At 35.7% G+C, this 12,155-nt stretch overlaps 1 protein-coding gene across 2 annotated transcripts in view; it reads right to left on the bottom strand.

Annotated features, from left to right (window-relative positions):
- LRRIQ1 (leucine rich repeats and IQ motif containing 1) overlaps positions 1–12,155 on the bottom strand; it is a 225,744-nt gene that overhangs the window by 117,009 nt on the left and 96,580 nt on the right. For both annotated transcript variants that reach the window (XM_037996759.2, XM_008004167.3), the window contains exon 17: positions 1,132–1,251. In XM_037996759.2, the coding sequence (XP_037852687.2) occupies positions 1,132–1,251 (120 nt within the window). The remainder of the gene's footprint in view (positions 1–1,131; positions 1,252–12,155) is intronic.

Raw genomic sequence — 12,155 nt, 5'->3', positions numbered from 1 at the left:
TTTGGAGGTAATGCCAACATGTCCCAGTTTATTACACTCCTAGAAATTCCACTGCTGTGATGAGCCACTGAATCTTCATAGGGTTTCTCTCTCACCATCACATCCTTGTTCATTTCTCATGAGCCTTGGCTAAGCACTGCAAAAAATTAACTAGAACTCCATTCACATATCTGCTACAGAAGACTACCATGATTACAATGATCAGAGTATAAACTTCATGGTCAGGTTTTAAAAAGATAAGGAGAACTTTGGAAAAATGATGGTCATATAGGTAGATGAAGGAAAATAAAGAGAAATGTGTATGTTTCATGTTTGTTTAACATAGGCTTTTTTCTAGCATAAAAGATAAGTGTTTTTAATTATGTAATTAAAACATTTTTTAAAAATCTGTTTTATATCATATGACCTTTACAGTTATATTAATTTATATCCCATCCTCCTACAAAAATCTTTTAAGTCAGGGCATTTATAACTGGGTAGCTAAGCCAAATGCAGTTTAGGATAATTTTATGCCCTGAGAAAATTCCTGCAATGATACATCGAGAAGAACACAGTATCACCTCTGTTGTATTCTCACCAATAATACATAACCTGAATACAATGAGAAGAAACTATATAACAAGTACAAATCCAGAGATACTCTACAAAACAATTTTTCAGAAGTCTTTAAAAGTATTAAGTTTGTAAAATACAGAGAAAAGATGAGGAACTGTTCCAGTTAAAGGAGACTAAGGAAAAATGATAACTAAATGCGACTTATGATTCTAGATTAGATCTCAGACTAAATATAGGCCATTACTAAGACAACTCACAAATCTGATAAAGTTGATTAGATTATAGTAGTGCATCAGTGTTAATTCCCTAATTTTGATAACTGGAGAATATGGCTGAAGGACACAAAGACACTCTTGTAAAATATTTTACTGCTACCTTTGCACATTATACAAGTTTGTAGGATAAATGAAGATGTTAGGAAAAGTTTCTCAATGTTAAGACACTTTCTCAGGTGTTATTTGAAAAAGATCTGTAACAGTATTAACAGGATAAACACCTTAGAAATTGGTTTAGCTTCAAAATAGTACACTAAACATATTTTAAGACCAGTATTTATATACTGTAGTTCACACTTACTTCATCAAATGTAAAATCCTCTAAATCTATTTCTCTGTATTCTTCATCAGATTCTTCATTCTTAATAGCCTCTAGAGCTGCTGTCAGTTTCTTTCGCAAAATAAAGCCCTTCCAAACTGCCTAAACAAAAATGTAAAGTATGTTATACAAGGTTATAGATCAAACCCTAAACCAGATTATCTGTGTTATCCCATTAGGAAGATAAAACATCTTAGACCTCAGTTTAATGACATAATAATCTCTTTTCTGAACTTTATGTGACACTTAAAACTGAAAGATAAATTAAATGACGACATGTGTCTAAAGTTCTGAATCTCAGGAGACTTTCCTTGTAGTAAGCAAAAAAGAATCTTTAAAACCCTCTCAACTGCACATGTAGGTCAACCAATCAATTATCTTACAATTCCTCCAGGACCCATTCTAAACTAAGAAGAAAAAGATACAAAGGAAAACCCATTTTGCTAATGTTCAAATGATTATGCATAAAATAAATTAAAACACAATTAGGAAAACATCAACATATATAAATGGATTCATATTACACAGGGAGTATTATGGCCTATAACAATGAACTAATTTCATTTTTAAATACATTAAGCATAAAACAACACAATTTAAAACACTCAGATTCCTCAATAATCCTGGAGTAGGATGACCTTTCCTAACTGTAACTCCAAGTACAATGTAGCTTATAAAAATGAATATCTTTACATTTATAAATATAAATAATATATTTATGCTCCTGGAGAATGAGTTTCAGGATATATTGTGTGAAAACCAAGAGAGAAATAAGTGTTTTTCATGTTACTGTTTATCTATGAAAAACTGTATATAAACATATATGTTACATAAACATATATATTGCAGTCTATATAAACACAGTTAGAAAACGTTCAAATTATAAAATTAATGTTAAAAATGGTTACCTATAAAGGCATAAAATGGGGTAGAATGTGTAGCAATAGAAGCCAGACTTCTCTAAATACATCTTGCTTGGATTAGACTTTCAAATTATGCACATGCTTAAGAAAATTGTGAAACAAATTAAGTACATAAGAAAATTGTGAAACAAATTAATATGAAATAGAAAGAAGTACCTAAAATATAAAAAATGTTTTATGCTGTGGAATAACCATACAAGTTATTTAAAGTTACTAAAATACATTTATTTGGCTTCACCCAGGAGAAATATACTCAGAAGACAAGTTTGACCACAAAAGAGATCTTAAAATGGTTTTCAGTAATCATATTGTTAGTAATAAGATTGGTATTTTCATTCTGAAATATATATACACAGACAGAGAGAGAGATAGAAGTGAAATATACAAAACAGTGAAACCATCTATGTCAATAGCAGTCACCCAAACCTTTGTTAACAGCCAGCATAGGAAGCCAAACCATAACCTGCATCAAATAATCCCGGATGCCAGGTGATAACCTCTGCAGTAATTAGCCAAGAATGGTCAAAACTTGATCAATGACCCAGCTTCCTTGCTTTTTACTCTGCTTCTAACTCCGGAACAACCAGAGAAAACCAAATATGCTTCCCAAAACAATCACATAAGATGCTCTACTTCTAACCTCTCCCTACCCACTTTCCCCATGCCAACAACCTCCAATAGAGCATACCTGAAGCTTTCCCTTTTTCCACTAAAAACTTTCCCACTCCCTTCCATGTTTTGGGGTCTACGCCAAAGGCAAGTGATGATGGCTGATTCCCTCATTAGCATATACTCTGAGTAGCCCATCGTTTTCTCATTTATGTGGTCTTTATTTCCACTGTATATGTATGTGTGTGTACATACCCACATACACATATGGTAGGAGAAGTGAGGGAGAGAAGGAAAAAAAAATCAGGATTTTCTACAGAAGAAAAGAGATGCAAATATACAATTAAATAAGTAAAATTCTATAGTCCTAACTATAGTTTTAAAACATCAATATGTACCCATGGTATATTTGTTTCCTAAAAATATCTATTTGAAAACTAAGTACAATGAAATTACATTATACAAATAATAACTATACCAGTAGAAATAAGTATTTCTAAAATCCAGATGGGGTGCTCTATATGTCATTTCCGTTAAAGAAACCAACGGTCTTTAGAGAAATGACTGATTCTAGGCCTGGGGCAAAATGTATGCCAAATGAACCTGGAACATTGTGTCACATTAGCAAGCAAGGACAATTTTAAAGACTACTAAATCATGGCAAAAAGTGAACTTGATGAGACTACCACTGGCCAAATAAAAGACCACCATTTAAGCACCAATAATAATACTAACTGCAATGAAATCAAATACATATATTTCAAATTTGTGTTTATTATCAGAGTACCCATTTTGGTGACCTTTGGAGGATGCTAGGAGACCTCATTAATCTAAAAATTGGTAAATAAAGGAAAATTATTAATATCAAGCATTTAACCTGCCTTTCCAATATGAACTGTACCTTAGGATAACTAAATAGTTGAATAGATAAAGACTTTGTTTATAATTTTTGAATACTTTAGTTAATAAATAAGGAATAGTAGATATCAAGTATCATCATTGTGTAAACCATTAATAAAATAATTGATCTAGGCAATGTTTACCAATGGCCAGTAACATTCCTGAAAGAGAGGCAACCAGATACTATGTACCTCTTCTTTGTAATACATCCACCACCTATGAAATATTCTTGCTAAAGAAATCAAACCTGAATCAGAACAAACATTAGATCTTACTATCAATTTACATAAAACAAGGAAATGATAAGCATGTTAAATGATGTCATGAGGATACATTTGGCAAAATTCAGAAATTGGAAAACCCTATAGGACAAATGACCTGGTCACTTCAATAAATAAATTGCAAGAAAAAGAAGGGAGTTGCTATATAATAAAAGACTTAACATACAAAATAAAAGTTTGAGTGATGACTTGTATTTTGATTAAGAAAAATCTGCAAACAAACATGTATTAAATGGTACAGGAATTTTGAATACTGGTATCATATTTGGTGATAGTGAAAAATAATTGTTATTTTTAAGCTTGGAAATGTATTTCAATTATATTCAAAGCAATATAATTGCTTGAATTATAGAAATTCATGCTAAAATATTTATGAAAGGAATAATTTATTTCAAATAATCTAGTGATGCGGAGGAAGATGTTAATTGGTTTTAAATGAGTCAACCTTGACCAGTTGTTCAACTCATGTTTAAGGTAGGTATATGTGGTCTTGGGTCTTCTTTGTACATTTGAAATGTTTTGTAACTAAATGTTTAGAAAATCACAGATGGTGCACTTATCTTTTTTCTTACAATCAATATAATTACCTAAAGTCAGAAATCAAGCTTCACGTGACCTTACAAGCTTCTTTTGCTGGTTGTCATTCATAATTTCCAACGATTAAGGACATAATCATGATTCTTGATGGAAATGCAAAAGAACAGTATTCTTCCATGGAGCCCATCCCATACAAACCAAGGAGGGTAAATAAGTAGCATGGATTTCAAAATTATTGAACGTCTGTTATATGCAAGACACACATGACATAGTAGTGACTAAAACACACAAAAAAATTTCTAAGCATGGACTTCCCATTTTAAAGGGGACTGAGACTGAGAATAAAATATATAAGGAAACTAAACTGTATGGTAAATAAATGCTATGGACAAAAATAACAGTCACAAGAGATGGGGAGCATTGGGGAGGTATTGCTATTTTAAATAGGGTATCCTAAAGACCTCCCACTGTGTATTTAACATTTGAATATATATGCATAATGAAGCCTAGGAGCCACCAACCTAAAGATACCATCAGCAGGCAAAATTAATAGCCTGAATGTTATTCCTTATACCTTTGTTCTGGCTTAAGCTCAGTAGAGCAAGATTTCTGCAGTGGCCTACAACTGCTGTTTTCTTTTTTTTTTTTTTTTTTTTTTAAATTTATTTATTATTATACTTTAAGTTGTAGGGTACATGTGCACAACGTGCAGGTTTGTTACATATGTATACTTGTGCCATGTTGGTGTGCTGCACCCATCAACTCGTCATTTACATCAGGTATAACTCCCAATGCAATCCCTCCCCCCTCCCCATGATAGGCCCCGGTGTGTGATGTTCCCCTCCCCGAGTCCAAGTGATCTCATTGTTCAGTTCCCACCTATGAGTGAGAACGTGCGGTGTTTGGTTTTCTGTTCTTGTGATAGTTTGCTAAGAATGATGGTTTCCAGCTGCATCCATGTCCCTACAAAGGACACAAACTCATCCTTTTTTATGCCTGCATAGTATTCCATGGTGTATATGTGCCACATTTTCTTAATCCAATCTGTCACTAATGGACATTTGGGTTGATTCCAAGTCTTTGCTATTGTGAATAGTGCTGCAATAAACATACGTGTGCATGTGTCTTTATAGCAGCATAATTTATAATCCTTTGGGTATATACCCAGTAATGGGATGCCTGGGTCATATGGTACATCTAGTTCTAGATCCTTGAGGAATCGCCATACTGTTTTCCATAATGGTTGAACTAGTTTACAATCCCACCAACAGTGTAAAAGTGTTCCTATTTCTCCACATCCTCTCCAGCACCTGTTGTTTCCTGACTTTTGAATGATCGCCATTCTAACTGGTGTGAGATGGTATCTCATTGTGGTTTTGATTTGCATTTCTCTGATGGCCAGTGATGATGAGCATTTTTTCATGTGTCTGTTGGCTGTATGAATGTCTGTTTTCTATGCATTCTTCCCCTCTCATTCTGTGACCAACTGGTCTTGTACTACTCAAATCAGAAGCTGTGCTATAACTTCTACCGCTGCCAACAGTCTTGAGCCTGTGGTCCTGAGCAGGAGTTGGAAGATGCTGATACAGATGGGCATACTGTGCCTCAGTGATACTACTGCATTGAAATTTATAAGTTTTTCACAAGTGGTGAACCCTGTTCTTAATTATGCTTAATAGCCTGATTTCTCTGATACAGTGTAGCAGAGATTTTCTTTTCTCAGCCTGTGATAAATACTTGAGCCTTTCAATGTTACCTTCCTTCTTCCCAAAAAGCTGTGAGAAACTCAGGCTTCTAGGAATAGGTATAGTTACCTACCGTACTTTCTGAGTGGGGAGAGAGCACTGTCAAAGAAGCTAGTTCCTCATAACTCTACTCCTTTACCCACCCAACATGTCTGGCTTGAAAATTCAATTATCCTTTTCAAACCGTGAAACATATCCACTCCGTCTACCCCCAGACCCACTTTCTCTTCCTGGAAGAAACTTGTTCCAATCAAACCTCACCACCTATTTCAGCAGCCTCCTATAGCTCTCTCCAAGGCAACCTCACCACAGGACAAGTAAGAAATATATTGTCACTCCCTCAGAAGAACAACAATTTATTTTGCTGTTGCTTATGTGTCAGGTTTCAGATTCCATTTATACATACTGAGATCTCTTTTCCAGGAAAGTGTGAAGTAGGTTTGAGAGTCCAGGAGGGGCTATGTTATCTAGTCTATTTATTGCCTAAACTAAGTTTTCTACTTTTTACTGATAGAGCTTTCTTTTTGCCCAATCTACAAAATTCTAACTCAAACTATGATTGTTATCAATATTTTCAAGAAAGGTGAAAATTATTTGTAAAGGGAAAAATATAAAAGTCATATAGGATTGCCACGTAGATTAAACCAGAAAATTTAAACATAGTGAGAAGCATGTGATTATCAGATAATATGTACTCAATAAATATATTTCCCCCAATTTCCTTGATGCTTTATTTCTAACAACTTCATTCACTTAGTTTAACAAATAAGAAAATCATGTGATATTTAACATTGTATAATTTAAAAAATACAGTTGATTTAATTTTAATCATATTTACCTCTAAAATGAATTTCAATGTAGATAATATTTCTCTGTTTTGTAAGTTCCTATAAATAAATTCTAGCTTCTTAAGGGAGTTTAAGGTTCTTCTAATATGAGAAAGGATGTCAATATGAGTCAAAAACTTGAACAATATTGGGTGGCAGAAAAAAAGAGGACATCTTTGTGTAATAAGGAATAAAATTGAAAGCATTGCTTAAGAAATTGGCATTACTCTTTTTAACCTACCCATTATGGAGCATACTATCAGCTCTTTGCCCTCTTTATGATTGGCATGTCACATGGTCTGGATGACTAGTACATGCAAGCTACCTCAGAGATAAGTAACACTATTTTTCTTTTACCTCTTTCATTTGGGGATTTTAAAAAATTATCTTTATTTCTATTTTGTTCTATTTTTATTTTATTTATTTATTTATTTATTTATTTGAGACAGGGTCTCACTCTACCACCCAGGCTGGAATGCAGTGGTGCAATCTTGACTCACTGTAGCCTTGACCTTCCAGGCTTAAGAGATCCCCTGCCAAAACCTTCTGAGTAGCTGAGACTACAGGCACACACCGCCCAGTTAATTTTTGTATTTTTTTGTAGAGACAGGGTTTTGCCATGTTGCCCAGGCTGGTATTGATTGCTCAAGCAATCTGCCCAACTTGGCTTCCAGAAGTGCTGAGATTACAGGTGTGCTCCACCAGGCTCAGTCTTAGATTTTCATATCTGGGTGTTTATGCTCTGTTGGTTACTTGCTTTCTTTCAAAATGCCTTCTCCCTAACATGGCAAATGGGCTAAGTGGCTTCCTCCTGCTAGGGAGGTACACTGCATATAACTTTCTCCCCAACCCTGTCCTGGAAAGGTTCCAAGAATCAGGGAAACATGCTCTCTCTCTTGATTATCTTTCTTCCTAAGATCATCTTATCTTTTTTTTACCTTCCTCCCTTTTTAAAATACCAACAAAATGATATCAAGATTGAGTGCAGACCTAATGAAAAGAAGCTAGCAAGGGCAACCTTTAATCCAGCATTAAGTGACATGAGCCAAGGATTGATTCACTGTGGCTCCCAATGGGTCCTGCTCAAATCATCAGGGTCAGGGCTTCTGTGAAGCTCCAGACTATAAAATACATAGCGTGTGTGTTTTCTGGTGTGTCACACAGAGATATCTCCCTCATGAATCTGCTTAGGGTCAGAAATTCAAGGCCCGGCCATCTCTATTTAGTTTATCAGAAATAATGGTCATGTAAACATGTGGGTAAGTAATATTCAGATTCTTCTTCTAACTTACTTATTTCTGACAAAGCCACATTTTTATCCTAATAATCTATCTATGATGAACTCATCTCTCTTTCTCATACATTCGAGTCAATTCTCTGGCCTGACAATTCTCTCTATTGGACATATCTAACATCTTTTTGTTCTACCCCCCATAGCATACTATATACTTGCTCCTTGTTGAAACTGCACACATCTCTCACCATGTTACTCCTACATTCTCTTAAGATTCTAGTTCTTTTGGTATTCTTGTTGTGCTGAAGCTTACTATCATTCCAGTAACATGAAATCCTGTGTTAAGTAACATGAAATCCTATGTTATTTTACTTCCACTGTCCTTTATGCCTGGAATTCCTTTCTCTTACCTATCTACATTGAGTCCTACTATTTCTTAAGGTGTAGCTCATATCCTTTAAGTGGGGTAGGGTAAGTGCTATAACAGAGTAAAAATGTATAATAATCCAAAAAAATAGTTTATCTCTTGATCACATAACAAACACAGAGAGAGTAAATGAGCCAATGGGACAGCACTTTAACATGAGGTGACTCGGGAAGCCAGACTTTGCACTCTTCAGTTCCAACAAGGATGTCCCAGAGGCTGTCTCCATTTCAGCCAACCAGAAAGGGAAAATGAAATGAAGGAGTGTCTGTGGGAAATGTTACAGGGTAGACCCGAAAGTGATAAAGTGATGTACAAATCTACCAATGAATTTTTTTTCTAAGACAAGATCTCACTCTATTGTCCAGGCTGGAGTACAGAGGTGTGATCTCAGCTCACTGAAACCTCCTTCCCCTCTGGGTTTAAGAGATACTCATGTCTCAGCCTTCCAAGTAGCTTACAGGCACCTGTCACCATGCCCAGTTAAGTTTTTGTTGTTGTTGTTGTTTGTCTTGTTTTGTTTTGCTTTTTGGTAGAGATGGGGGTTTCATCACATTGGCCAGGCTGGTCTCAAACTCTGGACCTCAAGTGATTCACCCACCTCAGCCTCTCAAAGTATTGGGATCACAGGCATGAGCCACTGCGCCCAGCCTACCACTCACATTCTAATGACTAGAACTCTGAGAGCCACAATCAACTGCAAGGAAAGCTTGGAAATCTAGTTTGGCTCTATTCCAGGAAGAAGAGAAGAATGTGGTTTTGGTGAACAGAGAGCAGTCTCTGGCACATCCTTCATGAAATCTTTCATTTTGATCCTTGTTACGCCCCGGCTGTTTCTGCCTAATCACGCTGTACTACTTCAGAATGTTTAGACAGTCTAAAATTCGTATTTTAAGATGAGTCATTTAAGAAGCTAGATGATTGTTCCTAGCAGATGTGGAAATGGAGTTCACTTCAATGATTTGAAGTAACAGGATGTACAAAAGAGACTTAAAGTTACCAAGAAAGACTGAATGATGCTTCCTTTTGTTACTGATACAAAGAAGCTCAACCAAAGAACTCACAACAGAGATACCAGTCACAACTAGACTATTTCGTAAGGTAATGAACCTTCTCTTTATTGAGAGGAATGAAGCAAAAGTTGAATAGTTATTTACTGTCAATGCTGAAAAATGTATTGTTCATCCACTGATGACAGGAGGGAGTTTGGATGCATGGCATCTACATTCCTTATGTAGCAAAATAACATTTGGAGATAGTAAGTGAAGCTTTTTTTTTATTTTTTTCTCAGAGTTTCCTTGAATCAATTACTGTCTCCTCACTCCCACCGCTATCAGGTAAGAAAAACAGCTTTGCCTATGCACCGTTCTCAGGAGGAGTACAGTATAGACAAATTAAGTAAACAGAAATACTGGATGCATTGATTAGCAACTCAGCAAAGGTATTTCTCTTGAAAGTTATGTCTTTAATATTAAGAGCCAGGAACTTGAGAGGAAAGGTAATTTCTTTTTTCTGAATTTTAAGGCCATTCTTCCAGTTGCTTTTCCTAAATACCTTGGAGACATTCCTGATTCCTCTCTATCTCTCATGTATTTACTCTCAAGAAAAAATCAACATATATTCTGGAATGTGATAGTCTTACCACCTCCGCTGCTGATACTCTGGTCCATGTCAATGTTATCTCTTGCCTGGTTTACTCTAATAGGCTGCTAAGTGATTTTGCTGCTTCTGCCTCTGTTCTCTTATAGTATAATTGTGACACAGAGTAAACTTGACCACGTCAATCCACTGTTCAAATTCCACTAATGTCTTTCCATATCATACAAGACCTTTTATAAATCCTACCTTGCTCCTTTTCATCATTCTCTAGTTACACTGGCCTCTTGCTACTTCCGAAACACTGTGGGCAGGCTACTAAATCATGGCCTTAGAATTTGATGTTCCTTTGCCTGGAATATTCTTCCCACAGATGTCTAACGACTAAGTCTCTCTCCGGTGTCACATTTCCTGGTCTTACACATCCATCCTATCTAAAATGATAAACTTTTCTTTCATACTCCCATCCCACTTTTCCTGCTTTATGTTTTCACCCACAATATTTCCCATAGCGAACATATTTATTAACTGCATATTCCAACAGAATGTAAGCCACAAAGATTTTTGTAGCAAGAAATATTTGCTGAATGAATGAAGGGAAATGTTAAATTTTGTTTAATTGTTACATTCAACTTGGGTACAATACCATGAATTTCTACAGATCTTATTTTATTTAGTTTATATTTGCGTCCTCTACCAGGATATAAATTCCACGAAGGTAGGAATCTTGTTGATTTTAAGTTTTATTTCCTGAGCCTAGAACAATTCCTGACAAGTCGTAGCTTCTCAAAAAATTTGATGAGTAAATAAATTTTTAAAAATGAGTGTGATCAAGATGAACTTCATTTTAAAATCGGACCTTGGAATATACTTTGTGAACTGCCTGTAGGAACCAGTTGGTAAGGTATTGCCAGTGGCATCTAAGAGTTGAGAGAAGTCCTTGGACAACAGAAAGAAGGAAACTGGGAACCTCAGTCTTACAGCTGTAAGCAAATGAGTTCTTCTAGCAACAAATCAGATTGGAAGAGGACCCAAGCCCTAGATGAGAACTAAGGTCCCAGTCAACACTTTGATATCACACTGGTGAGGCACTGAGCAGAAAATCCATCCATGTTGTGCTCAGACTTCTGAGTTACAAACATTTTAAGGTAATAAATTGGTAATGTTTTACACTGCTAAAACAAAAACAAAAACCCTGGTCTTGGTGAGATTGAGTCAAGTCTGTTAATTATTTGCTTTCTAAATTTTTAAACGAAAGTATTTGAAAAACTTTAACAATTATTTTGGTAGATTTTTAAACATATAGAAATAGCTATCAAGGCCAAGTAAGACCTGCTTTGGCTAATCAAATGTTAGCAGATGTGACAAATGACATACTTGATGAAAAGTTGCTGTTGTTGTTGTTTGAGACAAGGTCTCACTGTATTCCTAGTGGTATGATCACAGCTCACTGCAACCTCACACTCCTGAGCTCAAGCAATCCTCCTGTCTCAGCCTCCCAAGTAGCTAGGACTACAGGTGTGCACCACCACACCCACTAATTTTTTTGTTTTTTTTTTTGTTTTTTTGTTTTTTAAGATATGGGGCCTCTCTTTGTGGGCCGGCTGATCTTGAACTCCTCGCTTCAAGCAATCCTCCTGCCTCGGCCTCCCAAAGTGCTGGTATTACAAGCTTGAGCCACCACATCCAGCCTTGATGAGCAGTTTTAAATATGGTTGTGTGGTCCAGCTTGACCTTCAGTCATGCAAATAGTGTTTTGTATTTAAGGCTTATTCCTTCAATCCAGATACCAAGCAGAGCCACAGCCAACCTGCAGCTAACCAGCAGCCAACATGTCACTTGAATAAGAAATAAATCTACATAACTGTAATCACTGAAACTTGGAGGCTATTTTTAATACAGAATAAACCATGAAAGACAACTAATATAT

The sequence above is a fragment of the Chlorocebus sabaeus genome, chromosome 11, assembly GCF_047675955.1.
Source record: "Chlorocebus sabaeus isolate Y175 chromosome 11, mChlSab1.0.hap1, whole genome shotgun sequence".
In the NCBI taxonomy this organism is placed as follows: Eukaryota; Metazoa; Chordata; class Mammalia; order Primates; family Cercopithecidae; genus Chlorocebus; species Chlorocebus sabaeus.
Note: the sequence above shows the minus strand (reverse complement) of the source record. Positions and strands in the feature narration are given on the sequence as shown.